The 25,611-nt window shown below is 41.1% G+C and overlaps 1 protein-coding gene across 11 annotated transcripts in view; it reads left to right on the forward strand.

Annotated features, from left to right (window-relative positions):
• The window catches only part of wnk1b (WNK lysine deficient protein kinase 1b), a 92,817-nt gene that overhangs the window by 25,860 nt on the left and 41,346 nt on the right, over positions 1-25,611 (forward strand). For all 11 annotated transcript variants that reach the window (XM_040035277.1, XM_040035279.1, XM_040035278.1 and 8 more), the window contains exons 3-5: positions 17,789-17,961; positions 22,545-22,765; positions 23,514-23,671. In XM_040035277.1, coding sequence (XP_039891211.1) covers positions 17,789-17,961; positions 22,545-22,765; positions 23,514-23,671 — 552 coding nt within the window. The remainder of the gene's footprint in view (positions 1-17,788; positions 17,962-22,544; positions 22,766-23,513; positions 23,672-25,611) is intronic.

Genomic DNA, 25,611 nt, shown 5'->3' on the forward strand with positions numbered 1-25,611 from the left:
TGCCGTGATAGAAGACTCTTGTCCATTTTTGGTCATTTTGGGCCGCAACCAACACTTATCAATCAATTTATGCTGCTTTTATGCCACCGATTAAATGCTTTGAGATTTTATTTTAATAATTTATAAAAGCCAGTGGGAAAGGCCTGTTATAATCAATTATGCATTTATGTAACTGCAGTTCATACATTGTACTACACATACACTAACTGATGATTATTGTAATCATACTTTCATATAAAAAAAAAACCCCAAAACAAAACATAACCCCCCCCACCCAACATGGCACACACAAAGAGCTACACACTTAAACACATGTACAAACAGAGAGCACAATATGAGCATTCACACTCTGGCATGCTTGCAAACACACACATGCACCTACTCAAGGAGAGAGATTGAGGGTCCCATTGAGCACAGAGGCCCGGGGTCAGATTTTAGGGTCAGCGTTTGGGTCACTTGACATGTCTGTCGGGGGAGACTTTCAGAGTGATGAAGGACTGGCAGAGCCAGAAGACAAACACAGAGGAAAACGCAAAGAGCGTGAATCATATTTGACGATCTGTGCTGACTGTGAGCGCGCGCATGCCGATCCCTCATCAATTATCCTCATCACCATCTGACCCCGGAGTGGTTCGGGAAATGGTTTGGTTTTCAGTGACAGATGAGTCTGTTTTTTTGTGTTCGCTAATCCACGCTAGTCTGCTTCATCATTTGCATGTTCTGTTAAAACGGTTGATTCTCCGTGTTTTTGTGCGTGTCCTGCTTCTGCTTTCTCATCTGCCTTTTTCTGTTTTAACAACACCATCTCTTCCTTCAGAGAGATTATGCATTCGGCTCATTCCCACAACACAAACCCGCCTGTTGGGATCGCCACCAGCGACGCCTATTGGGTAGATGCCTTGTGTATGATTGATACTAAATAAATAACTGACAGTTGATAAGCTCTCTTTCAGACATGTGAAGACCTGTCAGACACGTGTGCATTTGCACCTCAGGTTCTTCAGCGTTTGAAGAAGTATTTTTATGCGTATTGAAATAAACCTAGGTAATAACCATGTACCGTACAGAGTTTCAATAGCAGCTGTCAATAAATTATGTCAACACAGTAGGGGAAGTTTTAATGGTACAAGATTTATGCAGTTTGCTCATACTCCTCTGCATTGTTCATCGATCAAGTTTGCAGTCAACAAGTAATACTGCCACATGAAACCTGTGACTAATGTTGTTATCTAATGTAACTAGGACGTTTTGCTTGGGCCCAGCTCTTCAGATTTGGGGGTATGGTTCCCTCTACAGTCGCAGAAATAAGCTTTGAGTAGTAAAAATATCCTAAGAAGAAGCTTGAAATGTTCTAGATATCGCAATGTGTGGCACATGTCGCTCCTCGGGTGGGACAGTGCGGCCGGGCGAGGTTTTGCATTCCCTGCTCAGCTGGGGAACCATGACAGTAATGTTTCCAGATGGCGGGGGTTCAAGCAGCAAAGTAGGCCCACAAGTTTAATCCCCCGTACCCGTGATACACTAAGAGATCTGTTTATGGATGTCAGTATCTCTAGTCTGACACGATATTTTCACAAATGCCAGTTAAGTTCTTCATACAGTGAGACCATGTCTGAACATGTCTGAGACAAATGCGTGGGTGTTGGTCGGGTTTTTATCAGAAAAATTAATGATTTACTCTGGATTGCACGCCGCAACATTCACGAACAGCGATGCTGCTCCACGTGTCGGCACGGCACTTGTTACAGGCAGGTGTGGGGAGTCGTTTTGAAGTTATGGTTCCGATGGATCGCGTCTTGGCGCACACGTTTCCCTTCACCGGTCACCAGTCATCACATAAAGGGTCATATGTGTCGAAAAGCTGCTTGAACAGACAGGCCAAGCTGTCTTATCACAAACCAAATGGATTTATCAATGCAAACATTCTGGCTGTGCAGCACTTCCTTTAGCGTGCATCCATACATGTTATGTGTGCGCTGCACTGTGTATGAATTCATGTTTGGCTCTTGCTCTGTTTTTGCCCGACTGGAACTTTCTTACCTACTTTTTTCTCCTCTCTGACTTCAACCCTGTTTTTCTGACCTCTATTAAACCTCCAGCAGCTGATGTAACGTGTGTGTATGTGCGCACGCGCTCATGCTCTTTTGTTTTTATCTCAGCCAGCGAGTCTAGAAGAGGGATTTCTGTTGGCAGCGCGCTCCTATTGCTTTTCTGCTCATTCAGTTCGAGTATACGTAATCTAAATGGACGAAAAAATGCATATGTGATTAAAATACAGCAAAACATTTGTTTCCAATTTGCATGTTTTATATATGCATCTGGTCATTTTCACTTTATGTACGTAATTTACTTAATATTCTGTTACACTGTTAAGATTTTTATGATATATACTTTTACTTTTTACCACATTGTCATATATAATGAATCTAATAAGCAGCACTTGGGTTTTCTTTAAATTCTTACAGTTATTTATGGCAGCCCATTCTTACATACCCCACCTGTTAAAGTAGTTAAAAGGACCAGGAAATAATGAGTTATACTCCTGCATACTGCTAGCTAATGAGTTCATAGCTGGCCAAGAAACAAAATGCAGTTGTTCAAATGCATTTTGCAAAGTCTTTCCAAGATATGGTCTCCTGCTTACCCCATATCATCTTCATAAATAAATACATCCATATTTTCTTGCTTTTTTGACTAGAATAGAGGAAAGAATAGACAAGAAGAGAATTAGTGCCACTTACAGCTTAATCCGACCCTTATTTCTATTTTAGGCTACAATTGTTCTACCCCAGGCTTGAAAATCATATTGTCATAGCTTATTGTTGTCATTGTTTCAAAGGAAGAAGGTTGGACATCTTTCATACTGCGGAGAATTCAGGTTACAGACACAGTAAAAGTTTCTTTTACAGTTACAGCGCTTTTACCACTCAGTGGTGATAAAAGCTGGTTTATTCTACAGCTCTTTGTAAAGCTAATTGTAGCCAGATGCACCTTATGATTAATTATAGTGTTTCCTTTCAGAGGCAGCAGAGCTGTACATTATTGTAATTATCCAGTTTCTCGCCACATAACAGAAGAGTCTGACAACCATCGCAGCAAAAAGAAGCAGCTGAAATAACAGGCTAACTTTTTTACTATAGGCTGGGACCCAAAGTGATTCACGAGATGCTCCTCTGGGATAATAAAGTAGTTAGTAAGGTGAAGTAAAATGTGTTGTCTTGGACAAAAAAAAGGAAGCACTTCATTGCAAACACACTTGGAAATATAACAAGCTTTAGAGTTCATATTTGGTATGACCACCTTTATTCTTCAACTTAGCCTGAACTCTCTTAGGTAAACTTTGTCATTTCTTTAAGTAGTCTTCAGGAATAGTTCTCTAGGCTTCTTCGTGAAGGACATTCAAAGCTCTTCTTTGTGTGTTTGTTGCCTTTTGTGCCTTTTGTGCCGTTCTCTGTCAGCATGATCCCCTGCGTCCATAATATTGAGCTCCAGGCTCTGAGACTAATCTATGACTGACATTTTTCCATTATGTGTTTTTCTATCCAGATATGCTTTAAACTGCAGTGTTTGGAATCATTGTTCTACTAATCAATAAAGCTGTTTGCAATCACATATTTTCCAGAACTTGTTGCATTGTGGTTGAAAACCCAAAACTACTTTGCTGCATTCATAATTACACCGATTTTGACAGGATCCCCAACACCGCTGGCTAAAATACAGCTCCACCCATGACAGATGGCTGTAAAAATGCCATGTTGTAGCTCTATCCTGACCTCCTCCATACATATTGATGACAATTAGAACAAAAACTTTTGTATTTTGAGTGATCACTCCATAGGACCTGTTGCCACAGATTTTCAATCCTGTTCTTGTGTAATGTACAAAGCTCAGCCTTTCTTAGTGTGTCCTTTCCTTAAGAATGGCTCCTTGACAGCCACCTTCCATTCAGGCTCCAGTAAGGAAATCAACAAAAGGACCAGATCCACCTCTCATGTCCTGTATCAGGTCTTTGTTGGATTTTTCCCCCTACTTTTTAAGGATATGACTTTCATGTCCTTAGGAAGTAGGCATCATGCAATATATATAGTTGTTTTTAGTCCTGACAACTCTTCTTTTGTTCTCCAGTTGTACAGTTTCCTCAAATTTTTAAAGGGCAAACTGCACATCATGTAGCGATATGTCAAGTTTTCAGCTAATAGCGCTCTATCATTCTCCGAGCACTATTATGTGTGGTTCTAGACTTGAACACTAGCATCAAATAACAGTATTTTATTATTTATTTTATTACTTTATTGTTTATTTTATTTATTTATTGTATTTTAGATTCTTCCACCAGTTTGAGTCCCTTCTTTGCTCCAGTTCACTTGAATCGGGGTCAGTTTGTACTTGTTTGTACTGCAATGTTAGTGATACTTACAGGTTACATGCACACTGTTGTTCATAGTCTGGCTGTGGAAATTTGGAAAAGAACAGTTAGGATCATTATATTGGTAAAAACCTTCTCAACCTTCTTAATTAGAATTTAAAAATACATTAAGAGCTTGTTCTGGGCTTCAGAGGGGAAAAAAGGAAACATTTCCAGCTTTAAAAATGAAGCTATTTCATGCCTCATTATTTTAAACAATGTTAGCCTGAGCAGAGGTAAGAACTACTGATTCTGGCTGTCGCTCTATGAATTAACCTTTTGATTTTTCTCCTTTTGCAAAAGTGTCTTTGTTAAACTTTTAATCTGGGTTATCTTGGTATAAGAGTTCACTTTAGGAAAAGTTTGTTATATTGTGTGCGAATTTTTGTAGTAGTCTCATTAACGAGGCCTCGTTGCCATTATTACTCTTATCTATCCCGAGAATGAGACTCATTATGAAGTTATACAAGTTTGCTTTTGTCTCAATTGACAGCTCATTATATGAACATCTTCCCTCCCACTCTTCTCATCTCTGCAAATCCAGCATGTCCTCTCGTTCTTTCCTGTTATTATCTTCCCTTCTTCCTACTTCTCCTCTTTCCCTTCTCTTGATCATCCTTAAAACCTCCGTCTCCTCCTCCCGCTTTTCTCTCCTCTTCCGTTCCTCATCTCCTCTTCTGCTCTGCTCCCATCAGCCCTCCTTCTCTATACTCCGCCCCCTTTTCTTTCCCTTTAATTTCCCCATTCCTCTCTACATCTTAGCACTTTTGAATGCCTTCCCACTACTCTGTCGTCTAATTCTTGCTAAATAACAACCGAATCGCAACCAGAAAAACAGTGTTTTCATGCATCAACAACATCAGCGGCACAGCCCTCATTTTGCTTGACAAAGGCAGCGTGTTTTTCTAGTTGATGTAAGCGTTAGACTGACTCAGGCCTTGTGACATTGACATCTCTGTCTCTCACTGAGGCTTTAGAGAGACAGACAGGCACCTCTGCAGTAACCCTACACCATGAGTGTGTGTTTGTGTGTGCGCACGTTCACACAGTTATTGCATCATTGTCATATAATCCAGTCTCCATTTCTGCCTCTCTAGACTTTTCTCCATCTCTCGCATCTTTTGTTTTCACAGTTGGCTGGATTGTAGCTGTCAAGGAAAGCGCACTGTTTTTGAAATCTTTTATTTATTTTGGACTTCACAGTCTTGTCCAATTTCCTTGTTCCCTGAGAAACGTTATTATCCCAAACGTGTACAAACGCTGTTTTTCACTGTATGGAATATCTCTGCATTGTGTGTTGTCCCAACAGGAAACACTTCAGAGGACAAATATGCCCATTTCCTCTTCCTGTAACCTCACTTCCATCCTTGCTTCTGCTGTCACGCCTCTTCCTCGCTGCCTGCTTTGTTTGTCGTGTGCGCTCGTTTTCAGCGCATTTGCATCTATAAACCTATAAAAGGAAAGGGTGCGAAAAGTCAAGAAAGATGGATGTCTTCTTAAACATTCACGTGTGTTTAAATCAGTTTGATTCAAATCAAACGTCTGCGTGTGTGCATCTCAGAGGGCTACTTGAAGAAAGTACAAGAAAAACTAGGCTAATGTCTTGTAAGACCGTGCACTTTGGCAGTAACGGACTCACATCTGGAACAAATTAACCCTAAAACCTGCATGTAACAAAACCACAGTCACTCGTCAGACAGGCCCACAGAGAAACGCACATAAACACACACACACATGCACGCACGCATAAACATGAACACTTGGCTGCAGATCCTACTGGATCTCGTCCAGTTGTCTCTCACAGATTACTTCAGTTTTTATTGCATGGCTCTATCGGTAGCCTGTATCTGTTCAACTTCTCTGGTTACCCCGGTCAAGGATGGAGCCTAAATGGGTTGCTCTGCCTCGCTTTAACCAACCAGCTGCAAAGGAAATATGGGCCATTGCTAAGTGAGGAAAAGGACAGAAAAGGGGGGAAATGCAGATGTTCTTTTGCATTCACTTCCACTTCCAGCCGTTTCTTTTGTCTCATTTCCTCACATCTCTTTTCCCACTCTCTTTCTGTGTTTACATGAGCTAATCCTCCTTTTATGTTTATTGTATAGAAGAGAGTTGTGAAGTGGTGTGTGTGTGTGTGAGTGCGTTTGTGTATTTATGCACACATGCATATGGTTTCTTCTCCGGCTGTGCATTTCCTTTAGTAGTTCTTTGTGTGCATGTGTGCGCCTTCAGTGTTTCTGTTAATCTGTTGACAGCCTTGCAGGCTTGTGGAGGAGTCTGAAACGGCACAAGCGCACAAACACATCATTGACATAGTGTGTAGTGTCCTACGAGTCGGTGTGCGTTTGTGCTGCAGCAACACTATATTCATGTAAACACCCTGTTGGTTCCTCTGACTAAAGTGGTTGTTAGACTGACAGAGCATAAATACTGAGCTCTTTAAATATTCAGCGCACAGTTTTAAGTACACGCTTTTACTCTCCTCTCTGTTTGTGACCTAAAATTATGATTTATGTAAAAGCAAAACAACTAGGATGCTTCTAAAAAAAAAATAAGGGGAGCCCACGAAAGTAGAAGATGGTATCAGGTCATCCAAGTGGCCTGTTGGTGCATGGCACCAGTGTGATTCCAGTACTATCCTGCAGTCGGTCTGTGTCAGTGAAAAGGAAAAATCTGTAAAAAAAAAAAAAAAAAAAAGTGTAAAATCTAGAAATTCTAAAGTAACAAAGAGGTTAACATGGCAAACCTTGAAGAGGTTGTCATCATATTAAGTCAAAAAATATTACCTAAAAATTCTTCTTGCTTTCATCTTTGTCTTTGATCATTGTTTGCCAGGCGTCAGTAGAAGTGCTTGATGCTGTATGGCAGATAAATTGTAATAATTCCTGACTGGAGGTACTTATACTTCTGCAGTTTCCAAGGGTGTGCATGAAGGATATGCTTTACTCATTAAAAACATCAATTCTGTCATTACATTTGCAATAAAAAATAGAAAAATGTCAAGTAGTCGTGAACTAGATAAGTTAATACTTAAAAATGATTGAAATACATAGCTTAAAGAAATAAATAGTCAGTTGAAAGAAACAGGTAAATGTTTAGTGGACCTGTTAGGCTTTTTCTTAGTTTTCTTATTTTTTAGCATAGTCCAAGTCTGTGTAGCTACAGTCATTTAAAAAAGACAAATTTAAAAGCAGTCTATGCAGTCCTGTGAAAAAAGTATGCTCGATTTAATAGCTTGTGGAACCAACTTTAGCAACAATAACCTGAAGTAATCATTATATGTATGATACCCTTCCACCACAATGCTTTTCACTTGTATGATGTGTTTGTGCTGAGGTGCTGTGTTTGATTTTTTTCCCAAAAAATCTGTCCATTATAGCAGCGGTCCCCAACCCCCGGGCTTCGGACCGGTACCGGTCCGTGAGTCGTTTGGTACCGGGCCGCGAGATTTGAGGCTCAGGTGTGAAATGTATGGTTTTCATGGTTTTTATCGGTTTTCAGCGTTATTTTGTTATCGTTTTTATCGTTAACTCTGTTTTCCTGGGTCTTTTCATGTGTGTTATGAATAAATCTTCTTTTTTCAGTACCGGTACTAGTTTTATTTTGTTGTATTTATCCGCGACACCTTAAAGGACGGTCCGTGAAAATATTGTCAGGCATAAACCGGTCCGTGGCGCAAAAAAGGTTGGGGACCGCTGCATTATAGCAAAACATCTCCATTTTGGCTTCATCTCTCTAAAGGACATTAATCTAAAGGTTTGTTCAGATGCAAACCCTTTGACAGACTTTATGACTGAAAAGTGGCCTCTTAATATACTGGCCTGCATAAGACAAACATAATCAGAAAATAAGCACTAAGAAAAGTACATTTATAATAACAAAAGCCTTCCAAACAAAATATACTTCTTTAGTCTTTTTCTAATCGTATGATTTAAATTGTGCTGTTTAAAGTTATTTCAAATTATATCATATGAGCACATGTCAAACATGATAGTTGATGTTTCTACAGAGACCAGTAGAGCAAAGTCAGAAATCTTGTTTTGATGAAGTCTTAGAAGAAAATAAATCTAGCTAAGTTTTTGCAGGCTTCCATTGGACTCTGCCACAACTTATAAGATGTAATAATGTCATACTGTACTTGCTCACTTTCTAAATAAAGGAAATTTTTTTTTTTTTAAAACCACATTATTTTCTAGCTGAATGCCTTAATAGGCCATCCTTTTTGTTTACTGCAGTGCGTTAAGACACACAAAGTGCTGTCATGTGATTGGATGCTGATGGCTGCTGATCTTTAAAGTGAAACTGGAGAAGTGCTGAAGTTCAGCTTAGGCGTTAATAGTGGAGGCCTAGTTTTAATGGCGTGTAAAGTGATAGTCCTCACAGATTATGTCACAGATTTTTTTCTGGGACAGCCTGAGTCCCTTCTCTAACGCTGACCCCAACCCTCTGTTATTATCGGCTACTGCGGCCACGGCGTAATGTGTCATTTACATGTTATAGAATCGAGGAATGGCACACAAGAACATACACAGCATATAAACACACAGACATGGATATTAGGTTTCTCGTAATGAACTCCTGCTGGTAGCATCTGTTGGTATTTTAGTCGGATTTAGAAGGGATTTTATTCATGATCCTTCCACAGTATATGGGATGTTTCCTCTTTCTTTAAAACTTCAGAGACTTTCACAGAAGCGCATGCTTTTGTTTTTTTCCCCCTGGCATTGAACATACAACTCATTCAGTTGAAGGGACATTAAATAAGATTTAAAGGTCTGAGGAGTATACACTTCAGGATCATTTCCATTCTGTCTCATCTGTTTATGATGTGTTAACATGCAGGTGGATTTCTGCTATATTAAGACTACTGCCTTTTAAACAGAAATATCCTATCGCTATATACACACAAATGCAACATACACATGCACACAAATAGGTAGAAAAGAGGCATGGGCTTTAAAAGCATTGTGACGTTCACGTCATATAGTACTGCTACACGAACACAAGTGATTATGCACACTTGATCTGGCAAACTCATTTCAATGGCACAGAGGATCTATTATGCTGAATTAATAAAGTAGCTTTGCATGATATTAGTTACAAAAAAATCCACTTTTTAACAGATATCCTACTATGCAGACCCCCACTTCATTCTCCGAAACAACAGAATTTAGCTTTTGTCTCTTTAGCAGCGTCTTCTATCCGTAAAAGCCTGCTTCTTTTTGATTGGTCAGCTTTGGGAAACCTGCTGAGGGGCAGCACTTAGTGTTTGGGAACTGTACTGTCTGCGCTGTATTGGTGTGCTTTGCCTAGAAGAGACGACAATGTAAAAAAGTAGAACATTTTTACATACTGAATATTATTTAGAGCGCGTAAAAGTTTATAAATATTCAAAGACTGTTCGGTGTTTTCAAGGGAGACAGGATTCTGAACTTTGAACTCTCCGTACAGACTGCTTGTGTAGAATTAATTGGACCACCGCATACTAAACTAATTACGAAATTAAAGGGAGCTTAAAATCTTCATATTTCGATTCCGTTTCCTTGAGTCTTCAACTCACGAACGGATGACACAAATTAAAAGAAAGTAAAAAGCAAGCGATTTATTACAGCTAATGAAAATAAACATCTAAACCAAACAACAGCTTGTTCCCTACAGCAAAGCTACTGTTTTCTTTCTTAATTCAAAACCCTTCCGTTGTGGCCAGCGGTAACCTTTCCACTGTATCCCCCTATTTTTATTATTATTTTTTTCATGTGACTTCACTGGATCTGTGTTTATGGTTTGAACAACAAAGGAACCCATTGTTGGTTGCTAATCATTTCATTTAAAACTATATTCAATGAATGCAGCTTTATAAGAGTCCTGCTTTATGCCTGTTGGCATTAGTGCGGTATTAGACTGTAAGCTTTGTTGTAAGAAATCATGTCCTGTAACTTGAGCATGTTCAAAGGGCGATGAATTGTGCCTCGCTCTTTGTTTTTAAGGCAGTCGAAATGCTGAATAACATTATTTATATCCTGTTTGGTCATCATGAAGCTGGCGTGTCAAAGTTTTACTCATTAGCTCCTGGAATTGGGATTATTCCAGGTATAATGAGATTCTTTGTTCATGGCATGCTGTTGCAGATTAACACTTTAGAGCGAAGAACTTTACACCAGAAGTTCCGCTCGTTATCCTCAGATTTCCTCTCATTAGCCTTGGATCAAGATTGGATCAAGTGACTGAATCGTAGAGGCTGATGTCAGAAGGGGGGGGGCATATTTAAAACCCATCCTGCTCTTAATCTGAGGGAATGTGTGAATGGAAAATGTGTAGGATAGTAAGGGAGTAAAAAAAAATTGCCAAGGAAAAACACTGAGGAGACAGAGCAGGGGAGGGGAGATGAAGCATGACCAACAGAGCAAAGGGTAATGACTACACTGGCAGAGTGTGTGTGTGTGTGCTGGCTGCACAGTGTACACCAACACAGAGAGTTGGGACAATAGTGCACAGTGAGTGGCAGGATGAGATGGCACCTATTGTTAACATTCATGAGCATACAGCATAGGCACACACAGCCGGAGGTCCCATGAATGGGTCTGTTTGTCTACGAATGAGATAAAGGAAAAAAAAAAACCCCAGAACATCAGTGTGTGTTCCACCTGTAGGAGAAGGTAAACCGAACCATCATAAATCCCATAAATAACATTTCGCCCAGCAGAATATGTTCAGCGAACATCGTGTATCTCACCTCATTTTCTGCTGAACCCACTGCTTCTGCTGCACCTAGATAGCATTACAATACACACACGTGCACACATGGCCCTGGTTACTGCAACACGTAGAGTGGTGATTGAGGGGAAACCAAAAACCACCGTAATATGAGGAAGGAAAGGGGGTCTCCGAGTGAGCTGAGCAAAAGCCGAGTGAGAGACCACAGCATAACGCAAAGGCAGGCGCTGTTTAGGTGTGAATGCCTTTTTGAAATGATCAGTCAGTCCCGACTTTCTCTGCCTTCTGTTTCGTCTCGTTTCATCCATTCTTATTCACAACAGATGCTCGTTCTCTGTTCCGCTCTCTCTCTCGCGCTCTCTTTTGCTGGCTAACCATAACAAGCTGTGGTAAAGGTCTTGGCGAGGTTTGGTTTGTGTGCCTAAGTGAGGCATGTGTGGGCCTTTGTGCGCTCTTGTTTATTAGATGTGTAGGCGCGTGAGGGTATAATGGGGGTGGTGGGGGTATTCTTTGCAGGAGAATGTTTCCAGACTGTGGGGGGTCTTAATGGAACGTACCGGCTCTTTTTCACGCACACAGGTCTTTAAAGTATCTAGACACGAACCAGCTCATTCACTCAGCTAAGGGGTAATTAGGATTTACATGTCCTTGTTTTCCTTTCTCGAGTTGCAACTTTCTTCAAAATTCGGGTCAGGACTCTTAAGGTTTATTAGAAGAAATTCGAATGGGGTCAGCAACTCAGTCTGGCAGATTTGGATCAAAAGTTTATTGCACGGTTAGGCTGCTTGAAGGGATTGCACGATTATAGCAAAAACACGATACTGTGTCGTGATAGAATTTGTTTTAGTGAAAGCTTTTCTGTCTACATTAACCTGGGATGAGGCTGGATAGCTGCATGTAGCACACAACAGGAAACGGTGCACTTTAGTTGCGATCGCACCTCTGGGAATGTGATTTAGGTGAACCTGGGTAGTTTATGCAGGATGCAGGACACACAGCGCCAGGGGCGTATTAGCTGTTCGCACATCAATGCATTCCACCATCACACTGATTTTTATGAGGAGGCTGGCAGGTTAAAGACTGTTTAATTTATAATCCAATCATTTGCATTCTCACGTGTATCAGGTAATGCCAAGAAATGTCCAGGCTTGAAGTTCCGATATCGAAATTGCTTAGTACTCACCACTTACATTCCTCGTATTAAAAACTTTTGACATGGATGCATCATCTGGTTTTAAAACAAAACATCTGTTAATGTTTTTAGCAGCATAAACTGGATCTAAGCACTCTATTTCTCCATATCATGGACCCAAAGCCTACAGGAATCTGCCAATTTGCTCGTCATCGCAATATTTGGAACATAACTCTCAGGGTTCATTTGGCACACCGTGCAAAATCCCCTTTTTCTTTTAGTGTTTTAGTTTTTTTGGTCTTATTTTGCAACATTAAACTGGTGTAATATTTGATATTCACTCAGTGAACATCAGTATACCATTGATAAAATCCTAAACATGTATAATAATGTACTTTTTCATTTTACAGTTGCATCTTAATCATTTTGCTGATGAATTCTACATTTTCCTGTAGTTTTCTACAGAAATGAGGGTTTCCTGTGATTACAGAGAGGTTGATTGGACAGTCTTGTGCCCTGTCTGTTTTAGTTTTTGAAAGCATTGCTGGCCACTCACAAGCACACACCATAAACGCACACACACTAAAGATCTTGGTGTCCTGCAGGTATTTTTCCTCTGAATCAGGAACAGATTTTTCTTTAAATCACTGGGAAATACCCTGATCTCAATTCCCTGTAACACCTGGTAGGATCAGAAACTGTAACAGATATGTAACAGGTCTTGGCTGGTGAAACAGTTGAAGTTCCTGATGGTTTAGCATTTTCCCAGCCAATTAAACTGTCAGAACAGTGTCTTTCCCTTCTTTTCCTTATGTTTGTGTCCTTTTCATTAAAAAGAAAAACTTAATAAAATTGCTGTTATATAATGTAAAGCCTGAGAATCAGTTCTCATCACGTAATTGTGTAATCATTTACGCTATATTTAGGCATCTGTTGTCCCCATGGGGATTAGCCACTTAAACAATGTCCTGTAAGTTTGAAGAAGATACCACAAAGTCACGTCGTGCTTTCCTGGCTTTCGCGTTGTTTTCTTGTTCGGTCCATCTGGTGCTGCGGGTGTTGATCTCCTGTCGGGGTGCAACAGACCAGAGAGGAGCATATCACGTGATCATAGTGTTAAAGCACAGAGGGATGTCCAGACTAAATTAGCCGATCAGAGGGTATCAGCTTGCAGCATCTCTGCAGGAAACTGCTTAATACTGTAACACTGCAGGTTGTGTTTCTGCCAGCCTGTCTGGACTGCCTTGGCTGTATGTGAGTGCATGTGCTGTGCAAATAGGGCAGGCATACTTAGTGCTGTCACCTTATGCAGGGATGTGTATACGTGGCTTCTTTCAAGTTGTCAGATAGGCTAAGGGAACACAGTAAGATTACAATGCAGGGATTAGAGGGTGAGAAGTCCTTATGTTAAAAAGACCTGTACGTGTGTGTGTGTGTGTGTGAGTGTCAGATAAGAGGCTGCTGATTCCAGCGTGGAGGCGTGTCTCGCTTAAATGCGCGTGTATGAGAATGAGAGAGAGAGATGTGGGTTTGAATGAAAAGTGAGGATATTTTTGAGTCTGGCAAACTCGAGTCTCATGATGTTTTGAAGCATGGAGAGAAAAGAAGGGATAAAGAGAGAGAGGGAGAGAGAAAACATCCATCCCCGACAACATGACTAATGTGTCCCGGATCAAATTTATTCCTTAAATACCCGCATCCTACCACCAGCTTTGTTTTATTTTAAACGTGCTCTTCTTTTAGATATAAATCCACTGTCTCTGAGTAGAGTGCTGGAGCCACTACTACTATGTGCATCAGAGATGTGTGTGTGTCCATTTATACACTAGAACGAAGAAGGAAACATTAATAATGGATTAGCAGCTCCATTAGACTTGCTGTCTGCTTTCTCAGGCCCATGTCTGTGGACACAAATGCGCACACATGCACTTGTGTTTTCATTACTTGAGAGAACATCGTGTTGACTTGGATGCATTTCCTGCAGACTAACTGTAACAATAACCATAGCGCCCTAAACCTGACCTTGAACCAAATCTTCACCTTATGCAGCACATGTTACATGTTAACACACTTGCTTATAATCTGACTGTTTTTGCACATTTACTCGTGAGAAATGCGAGTACACACACAGTGAGTGCATGAATGAGTGATTAAGTCAACGAGTGAGTAAATCTTCTAATGCCCAGAGGGAGGTGTCTTAGCAGAGATATGAGTGGTCAGGGTCTTTTCTAAGTGCTGCTGGGAAATGGAATGCTGGCTTCCAGGCAGTCAGGTGACCTACGGCCATGGTGAGCGTGGAGTCATGTGATCATAATAGGAAAGAGATAATAGAAGAGCGAGGGGGTACAGTCAGCACTCACATGGATGTTTTGTGTGTCGATTGCTAATGGGCTATCGCTGGGCGAATGGTTGCTGCAGGATAAAGGGATAAGATGTTACAGGCCATAAAACACTCACACCCTCCCTGACACACATTAATGCACTTCAGAAACACACTAAACCTTTCCGACATCCCCCTCTCCTCTCTCTCTCTCACTCTCGAAGTCATATGATATAGATGAGGCCCTGGGTTATACAATATGACAGTATGAGATCATCACCTCAGAGATTGTCCTAATCTCTGAAGGAGCTCACAAGATTTTCTAATAGCTTTATAACATTTCCGAACGCTTGCTCATTGTGACCGAGCAGCGCCGAACTGTTTGAGCGGCTGTTTGTTTGTCAAAGCTGGTGGTCTAAACGGTGATAGTTTTTTTAAATTTCTTTATGAAAAATATTCCCATATACACACAATTTAACTGACTTCAGAACTACAATCATTATAAAATAAATTACTACTCAAACTGGGGGTTTAGTAGTCGTATTATTGAGAAATTCATTTAAGAACCTGAAGGGTACCGCAAGTGGAGATTTATTCTTTTGGAAACACACAAAAGGAACGAAGAAAATTCCCCCTCACATTTACACACAAGTGCTTGAAAAGATCAAATATTGCATAAAAGGTATTTTTATGGTTATTTAACATCATAAAATCTAAATTAGTTTATCTAAAATACCATACAGCACTTCTTTTTTGTACTTATTGGATTTAAAAGTTTCCATCTGTTCACTTAAATTTTCAGGAATTTTTCCGGTGCGCCACTGTGTCCAAGGTTTTTTGGGGTGGTTTGTGGGGCTGTTATCAAATCAGACTGTCTACTGGAGCTTTAAAACCATTTGAATGATTGATGGCAAGTGTCTCGTCTGTCTCAGATGATTTTGCTAATGCACTGGATGTTTTGTGTTGGGTCGGATTCATATTCAAATAGAGTACTAAAATAAAACAATACAAAGCTTAAAAAAAGAAGAAGAGCAGATTAACAGCATTTTATGAAAGACAGCGTTGATGTTTTGGACTGAAAAAATAAAAGAGTTGAATGATGTGCCCTCATTGGACCTCTTTTTAAAAAGTGGTTGCCTTGGCGATAATCCCTGTAACATTATGGGAGTAGGTGTCTAAGCTCTGACGTCTATAGCCTCTAAACCACTGCCGTTTCTTATATTTTTAGACTGTATACTGTGGTGTCTGCACCTCGATGGAGTCGCAGCCCTGTGTGTCAATCCTGCTGCTCTTTCTGTGCTCATCTGTAAACCAATCTGTCAGTTCACTTTCCCATAATTTCATCCTCTAAAAGGGTCACCGACGTTATGAAACGACCTGGATGTGTCACGACTTCCTGTCAAAGCACGAATTTCTGTTTGTCCCACGTTAATTGGAGCACCTCTTTCATATTTGTTTTAATCCTTTTCCCAAATCTGGCTCAACTTGCTTGTAACTGCCAGACTTAATAATTGAGAGAAATTTAGACTTTTTTTGGGCCTAAATCCTGTGAGTACTGAGATGTCGTCACCTTATTTTATCGTCGTCAGGCAGCCATGATTTTGTTTATTTTTGGGGAGCGATGTGCTGAATGTGTCAAATATGGTTAGACACAGAGCTGGTGAAGAGCGGTTCAAAACACATGCAGACAAAAGCAAATAATCACACAGATATTTGGCTTACCATTAGACATTCCCACTAAAATTGATAAACAAGCCTAGCACAATTTACTAAATAATATACTCCTTTAAATTGCAACAATTTAGTTTAGTTTTATTTTGTGAATATGGATTTGGCACTTTCTGTGGTGAGGTGAAAACCCTAGCAGTCAGACGATCCTCTATGAGCAATGATTTGGTGACAGTGGGGTGGAAGAACTCCCTTTTAACAGGAAGTGACCTCCAGGATGACAGGAAGAGCCCAAAGAAGACAATAACAACAAAAAGACAGCACAGAGTGATCGTTCACTTGTTTATTAGTAAACTACTTAGGATTTTCCTGACATATTTGTCAGTGTACAAACGCGGGCATGCTTAAAGATTTTTACAGCAGGTCCCCTGCTAACATTGACTTTTGCGTTTTTATTGAGGTATCAGTGGTTGAGCTGGAATTCCTGTTAAAATGTGTGGAGGATGTTTCTGAGAAGCCAGTATTCCACAGGAGGGAGGAATGCAGACTGTGGCTTTTTTTTTTCTCAGCTTGTTTTGGTCAACCACCTACTGGGAGGCTGCTACCACTTCAGGTAGAGACAGCTGAAGCTTGGTGCAAGCGCTGTAGACTGCAATTCCCATTGAGAATAACAATGATGACGTAGGTGGTGGAAGCCGAGGATTTGATGTGTGTTCATTATCAAGAAGCCATTTACTGCAGCAGTTGAGTCCATTTTCACTTAGATAGCGATCGGGGGGGGGTTAGCGTCTTATGATTTTCTGGTTCTGGGTTTTCAGACAATGAACTTCTCTTTAAATCATCCTCTAACCCTAACAGTTTTATATTTCCCAATAAAATAGTCACCCGAGTAGCTTGTCAATTGGTTGAACACTGACTAATTTTGTAAATGTAGGACTGCTGGCAAAATTTCATGAACACATAAATGCAACACAGGTGTGAATATTAGCCTTTGGTTTGAAACAGAGTGCTTCACCAATAAATATCGCACAGCTCAGGTCAAAAGAAGATCGAGTGTGGAGCTGTTCGTCACTCTGTCTAATGGATTTTTGTGGAGTCTTTGAGTTAAGATGAAAGGACACTTCTCTTTTATCCCTGTCCTTTACTAGTGTAATGCAGAAAGGTTTTCGGATAGTATCAGGTTCCCCCCCGTTTCATCTGCACTTGTATTTCAGTACAGTATGTTCAGCTGCTGTTCATCAGTGTAAAAGATTATTGTTATCAGTTTCTCTGAGCTTATATGGAGTCATGTTTCATAGGAATTGTCATTCTCCTCCCCTCCCATTTTCGTTTCTGCGTAATCTCTTTGTTCTCTTCTGATTAGCTCTCCTCTCCAGCCCTCGAGCCTCTTCCTGACTTGATTTGATTGTAATTGCACATGCTGTAATAATGTACTACTGACACAGCATTAATTTAGGAAAAACATTCCCTCCCTTCTCATTCACGTTGTAACGTTTCTCTCGGTTTTTGTGTACACGTGACCAAGTTTCCCTTTCTGTCCCGTTTGCAGGATCGTAAACTGTCCAAGTCCGAGCGTCAGCGGTTCAAAGAGGAGGCCGGCATGCTGAAGGGTCTCCAGCATCCTAACATTGTCCGCTTCTATGACTCCTGGGAGGGTCCCTGCAAAGGAAAGAAATGCATTGTTCTCGTCACTGAGCTCATGACATCTGGCACGCTAAAAACGTGAGTATATGAGGGATAGAATTTTAAGATTAAGAAGCTGTGCAGGAATCTTCTGAGAAGCCAAATATTAGGACACCAGACCCATGTGCATGAACTGAAAACTATAGCTGTGACTCAAAGGTGTGAACTGCGTGATGTTAACACCCACACTTACAGTAGAGTCCATTCTGACATTTTTCTCTTGAAGAGCACTGTCAGCACAGATGATGACTCACCTCCAGTCTTTCATTGAAATGTAAAACACACACACACACGTGTCGTCCTCTTTGCTATTAAACTGATCTGCAGTCTTTCTCTCTTTTCATATGTTCAAATGGCCTTTCACAGTACTGTTAAAAGCACCTCACATCCTGATGTTTCAGTGCTGATTGCAGCTGTGAGTCAGCCAGCCTGCCTGTGTTAAGTACGGTATTTATGTCACTTACATCACCACAAAGGGTGAAATGACGCAGAATCATCAAAACTTTGATGCAGTTTTTGAGTTTTTATTTATTTATCTTTTTGGACACCAAACAGTTGAATAAAACTGCTGCGGTCCCATTCGTGTCGCCGAAAATGGCTCGATCTTATCAGGGCAAAAGACACGACACATGTTGGGATCCTGTGAGGTTGCACTCTCAGCCTGGGGGCCTCTGTGAGTCTGATTGGGATTTGAAAAGTTTGAGGGTGTGTCAACACTGTTATGTTCATCAACGTGTTTGGAGTAATTTTCAGCGTACATATGTGACAAACTGTACGTCGATGGCCTGCCAGCTCAACGGGCAGTTGTCAGCGTCTGCCTCTCAGACTGTCACCCCACATGCCGTGACTGAATGCCAGCCTCTTTGCCGATTAGAATAGATGTGCATCTGTGTTTGTCAATGCTATTGTTGAGCTCCTGACACAACAGAAGGCTAAACGTGGGGTGACACAGCCTGCGTCACACAGTACATCATGCGACACTGGCCCACCTGCCAGCTGCTGCTTCTGCTGCACATTCCTCTCATTCCCGACATCATTCAGGAGTGACACTGGTCATCGTCCACTTAGTTTAGGTTAAAGTGACAGAGAGGGAGACAGAAGACTACAGTGTGAGAGAGTTATGCGCAAATATTCTGATGAATAGACAAACGGATACTTAGACGTACAGTTCGAAAGCCGCTCGGTAGAGTGACAAACCTGTGAGCAAAGCACTAACAGCACTTACAAGGACCGTAGCGCCCTCCACTGGAGGACTACAAAAATTTCATACTTTTTTTTTTTTTAAACAGAGAAGCTGCGCAGACACGCTCAGTCCTCTGCATACACCATAGAATAAACACACATTTAGCAAATATAGTTTTCTATTTTCCAACTTTTTTTGGAACTCCCCACTACCTGCTGAGTGAGAAAGGAAAAAAGAGCGAGAAGAAGAGCTGTATCCTTTTTCTTCTTTTTGAATTTTACATGATTAAATTAAATATTCAGAAAAGACCTCAGTCAGAAAATCCAAAAAACTGCTTGGATCCAGAAGTGTGTGCCAAACAACTATAATATACTCAAAGTAGTAACAAGTAACAAGCAGTGCATTGAACTCTTATAGATACATGATGCATACATGATATCAGGATTGCAATTCTGGTTACTTTAATTTTCCATTAATGTGTTTTTATGCACATATTGAAACAAAGACGCAACATCGTGTTTACCAGAAGACACCCCCATTTGAAAAACTGGAACCAGTGAGGGGAAAAAAATACTTGCAAAAGAATAATTTCATATCAAAATTGTTGCTGATTAACTTTTTGTTGATCAACACAACAAGGTTTCTTTGTTTAAGACTATATGGAGCGGATGGATGTGCCCTTATGAAGAGGATCAAGGCATCCGAGGGGTTTGGCCGTCATCCAGAAAAATACTCAGAAAGGAGAGGGACCGCTGCACGCTGAAGAGATGGAAAAAGAAAGGGAGATGATGGGAGGGTGGGGGCGATAGGGGAGGAAGATAGGATGGAAATACTTGCCACCATGGAGTGCCCTTATCTGTGTGCATCTGTGTGTGTAAGAAATGTTTATACTGCTGTCATCTTTCTGTTTTGTAAAGGTTTATTTTCGGAAGAATACTTGTCTGTTCACAAATAATAAAAACTGTATTCACTGCTCGTGAGAGCCGCACGTTCGTGTATCTACAAGTGCTAATTTGCGTGCTTGGAAACATAGCGTGGCTGAGTGAGCGTGCAAACTCGCTCGATGCTTTGTTGCGGCGTCACTCTGCATGCCACAGCATTTTCCTTGTCTTTCAACGCTGTTCTGACTTCAGAACGACAAAAGAAAGAAAGCAGAGGGGATGGGCGAGGAGGGGACTTAGGTAAAGGGGAAGAAGAGGATAAGGCGTGTGGCTTCTTAAGAGAGACATCAGAGGTAGCAGGAGAGATGCGGTATGATAGAGAGAACTTAAGTTATTCACATGCACATTTTAAGGTTTGTTCACTTTAATAGTCCCTAAAATTATTATTTATGCTCTGCACACTGAAAGCCATCTCCCTGTGAAAAACAAATTGAATTTACCCAGATTTTTAAGGCTTTTAATGACAAACCATAGAAAAGCGGTTAGAGGATTAAAATAAGAGGCATATAGAAGACTTTGATTGTTAAAAATCAGGGTAAAGACTTTACTATATAGCAGAATAGCTGAATTAAAGTTGTTTTTTAATAATTAGCCATCTATCTGTTCACCCATCTATCCGGTTCACAGGGGGGTGGAGTCTATCCCAGCTGTCGCGAGACAGGATGCACCTTGGGAAGATTTAGTCAGTCTATCAAAGGGCTAACATAGGAGAGACGGACAAAGATTCACACTCATATTCACACCTACAGCCAATTTATAAGCACATATGTAACCAGCATGTCTTTGGACTGTGGGAGGAAGCTGGAGAACCTGAAGGGAATCCACACAAGCACAGGGAGAACATGCAAACTCCACAAAGAAAGGCCCCAGGCAGCCTCAGGAATGCATGCAGGATTTTAGAAAGAAGTATAGGATGCAAATATCCAGTGTTTTTCTCTGGGAAGAAGTTGAGTAGAGGTATAAAGTGGCACCAAATGGAAATGCTCAGTTAAGCCCAGCACTCAGTGAGTGTACTTTCCATTGCTCGTTAATGGATGCTTTCTGCTCCGTCAAAGATACTGGGTCACAGCTAAAAGTTGTTGAGCCTCTGTAGCTGTAACACAGCAGTCTGGATGTGGCTTAAGCACACCGCTCTATTATGCTGTAATGCTCACACGGTGTTATGTGAGAATTACTTGTCAGTTAGGACAGAGTTGCAGGTGCTGAATTATTAGAGCAGCCAGTGACACCGTGGAGCTGACGGTAATGCTGGAGTCAGACTTATTGATGTCGCTCTGCATCGGGTCAGCTGTCTGGAAGCGGAGCTGGAAGAGGGCATTGCTGGCTGAGACAGAAACATTGTTTGCAGAGTCAGTCTATAGTTCAGTCAGCTGCCTGCTATTCACCAGATCCATGGGGACATTTCTGAGCTAAGCTTGGATATTGAATTAAATACACTAATTAGATCAAAGCCACGATTACTTAGCTCCTCTGCCTGCTTTAAGGCTGTGAAATTAGCACACCATGAAGAAGACTCACGGGGCGGTTGATCTCAGGAGTACGCCCTACCTACTGTGCTCATTGGTCACATTTGGCACAATACCAAGAAGAGGAAGATGCACATTTCTCTGTAGAGTTGAATTGATTTTCAGTCAGCTAATCAAGACAGACAAATGTTTTCTGAGTGAGTTCTTAGAGCTCTTGGAAATAACAAGAACTGCCTCTGATTTAATCAAAAACAAAATCAATCAAGTGCAGTGCTTTGCTAAGAATAGGAGAAATGTTCAGTCTAGATTCACAGTACTTTGCTGTTTTGTTGTAACATTCCTGTGGAATTTCCTCTCATTTTCCTCGCACATTCCAAAGACTTACAAACCAGGTGGATCGACTCAATCACCCACAGGTGTGGATCTGAGTTGGATCTATGATGGCCTGGCAACCTGTCAAAGGGTGTTTCCCTGCTTTCCGCACTGGGATGTGTTCCAAGTTTAGTGAATAGAGAGAAAAAAGAACTGATGCAGAAGTAGATCTGGCTGAATTATAAGCAACGTAAGATACAATCCCGATTCATAGAAGCCGGTGCAGGCACATGTTGCATGTATGGGACAGTAGTCGAAACCTTTTGATTGCTGTGTACAGTTGCCTTCGGAGAAAACAAGTAAATAACAATCTGCTGAATAAAGACAGAGATTATCAGTGCTGGCTGCTCATTGACATTTCTGTGCAGCACTACATGTTTCTGCTTTTTTACTCCCTTATTCGGTCCTTGCATAGCTGTGTCTTTCATAGTTTTTTATGCAGAGTAGAGCAGCTGCATTAAAAAAAGTGATTTTCTGTAGCTAGTGGTTTTACACAGTGTGATATTCTGAGAGGCCATATGCTGGCAGCTAGCGTGCCGGGACAAAGGCCACTTGAACAAGATACAAGAGCTGAATCTCCTCCTGTGTGCATAATCGTGACCACTTTCTCTTGCTTTGCAAAACACACAGTTTCTTATGTGAGATTTCTTTGTCCTGCAGCTACCTGAAGCGATTCAAGGTGATGAAAATCAAAGTTCTGCGTTCATGGTGCAGACAGATCCTGAAAGGCCTTCACTTCCTGCACACCAGAGCGCCACCCATCATTCACAGAGACCTGAAATGCGACAACATCTTTATCACAGGGCCCACGGGCTCGGTGAAGATAGGGGACCTGGGGTTGGCCACGCTGAAGAGAGCCTCTTTTGCCAAGAGCGTCATAGGTAGGACGGTGCATACGCAGCATCCCAAATTCTCAGAAATGCTAAGACACAAAAATGTGGTTTGCGAAGGCTGCGAAACTGAAATATCTGGGATCTTTTATTTGAGCTCGCTGCGGCGATAATAACCACTTTACATGCATAGGCACATTATGTACACGCCCACTGTAGATAAATTTTACTACTTGAAAAATGTCTGGTTGTTAAAGCGAACCGCAGGCATGTGAAAAGTGATACGGCTTCCAAAGAAACTGTTAGTAAGTTGGGATTCAGTTGTCTGGAAATGTAACCGTTACAAACACATAAACCGAAAGTGCACCGCACTCGGACAATGTTTATGACACATACTTTGAGTCTGCAGTTTTCCCTCGTAATAACCTGGGTACCTTTCAGTAGTTTTGTTGTACAGCTGACCACAGGTATTCAAGCTCTGCTCGCACCAAGTACGTAAATATACACTCTTCTCTGCACTTGAGACAAGAATGAGAAGCTCAGTAAATCTCACTGCTTCTTTGTAGCAATTAGGCAAACCTCAAGTATTCAGGCTTCACTTCCACAAACTGAGTCTGTGGCAGCACTAAGTGGATGCAGGTTTGAAATTTTAGCCCTTTTATTTCCAGCTGGAGTTTATTAGATTTCAATCTCTGATTTTATGTTTTATCATTTTTATAGTATTTGTACATCATGGTGTGCAAGTTAGGAGCATGTCCTAGCATAACATACATGTTTTTCTCCACTTTCTAATCACCAGGTACACCAGAGTTTATGGCTCCAGAGATGTATGAGGAAAAGTATGATGAATCTGTAGACGTCTATGCTTTTGGGATGTGTATGCTGGAGATGGCTACCTCAGAGTACCCCTACTCCGAATGCCAAAACGCTGCCCAGATCTACAGACGAGTTACTAGTGTAAGTATGCATTCTCTGCTCAGTCTGTACCTGCAGGTGCATCAGCTGACAGTGGTAGGAAACCAGTTGGTCCCATTTATGTTGTATCTAACCGTCTCGTTTGTTGTTTTTGTCTCTTGTCTCTATTTTCCGCTGTGAGCCACTCCTCCTCACCCTTGTTTACTGACTGTATTAACAAGTTTGGCATGAGCTGCAGAAGATCCAGTCATATGATTGTGTTTTTGCCCTGATTAGTCTTATGCTTTTGCTTATGCTCTCTCCCTCCCACACTACATTGCAGTTTGTCTTGCGAAGGGATAAAAGCGAACGGAAAGCACTTTTCCCAAACGCAAATCTGAAATCGATAGTCAGTCTATAGTTATTTTAGACGAATTGACACTTATTGAGAAGCTTTTATTCCACTTAGTGTAATGCAGTATAATTAATTCAACTGTCCCATAAACACTAACGCTGTGAGCCGAGCTGGGGAGAGTACAGTTCACCTCCATAAATGTCAGCAAAAGCAGTGAGAGTGACACATTGCGCTGAAGTGAAACAGTGCATGAGAATAACGTATTTTTATCGCCCGCCTGAGGGAATAGGCCACACCCCCAGCGGGGGGGTAGTGGGAACACTGGTAGCACTCTGGGGCGTTTTTGAGGTTGCATTTAATCAATTATCAGGTTTAAACAAAGGTTCTGTGTTTACTCTTTACTCTTTACAAAAGAGATTTTTAGATCAAAATACAATGAATGACAAAAAAGTGATTCCTTTAGTCGGGGGGGGGGAGGAGCCCTAGGCCTCAAGGTCCTGCAGGTTTTAGATGTGGCCTTGATCCAACACAGCTGAAGTTCTCCAGAGGCCTGATAATGAACTAATCATTTGATTCAGGTAACCCAGGGTGAGATCTAAAACCTGCAGGACACCGGCCCTTGAGGCCTCGAGTTCCCCGCCCCTGCTTTAGTCTAACAAAAGATTAATTTGGTTTTGAAATGACAAATTTAAGAAGAAGAAATATTTCCAGTAATGAAATTTTCTGCGTAATGAAAGTAATAACATGGGTTTTATGTTGTCTGGTGAGTTTAGTTATTTGTTGAGTTATTGAAAATGTCTTCTGATTGCCACAAATTACATTTCAAAAAATGTACTGGCACAAACTCCTACTTTTTTCTTTTCATCATCTGGCATCATCCCATCCAGTCAGATTTTATAAGATTTCTCAGATTTGTTAATGTCCCTCCTTTTCTAAAATTTAGTTGACAGTTGGCTGGAGAGACAGACAATAAAGCAAATGCAGAGAGGACCAGATGCAGGCTGTTTTAAGCCTAGTGCTGCTGAGGTCATCACCCCAGCACACACACACACACACACACACACACACACACACACACACACACACACACACACAGACAGACAGATGAGCGCTGTCTCCCTCTTTTCGTCACTCGACTCAGCTCTCTGGATGCTGACAGTGATGCTTAATAGACGTGAGGAATATTCTTGAAATCTCTTCTCATTTTCAAGATCTGAATGCAGGACAGAGGGGCCGAGTTCAAAACAAAAGCCCCGTCTTTGTCGTGGCTCATAAGTCCAAAATATAAATCTAAAACTGAGGCCAAAATGCAAAGTGCCAAAAATCCACAACACATGGGGGAAACAATACAACAGGACAATGAACAAATGAAACACATATTGCTAATTTATTCAAGGACACAGGGCGCACTGAGGGCTAATGAGAGGAAACAGGTGAAAGTAATTGAGCGTAACAAAACACAGGAGACAAAAGACTACCAAAATAAAATAGGTGACCTGCTACACCCAGATTTAAGATTCTGTCACACCTAAACTTGACACAGAAAGACACAAGAGGGATGTGGTAGAAGGATAACATAAAAATTTCCAGTGATGTTTACCAGAATGCTAATGTGTATAAACAGGAACTGAAGGAAAAAACCCAAATG

The sequence above is a fragment of the Simochromis diagramma genome, unplaced genomic scaffold (assembly GCF_900408965.1).
Source record: "Simochromis diagramma unplaced genomic scaffold, fSimDia1.1 OVJJ01000816.1, whole genome shotgun sequence".
In the NCBI taxonomy this organism is placed as follows: domain Eukaryota; kingdom Metazoa; phylum Chordata; class Actinopteri; order Cichliformes; family Cichlidae; genus Simochromis; species Simochromis diagramma.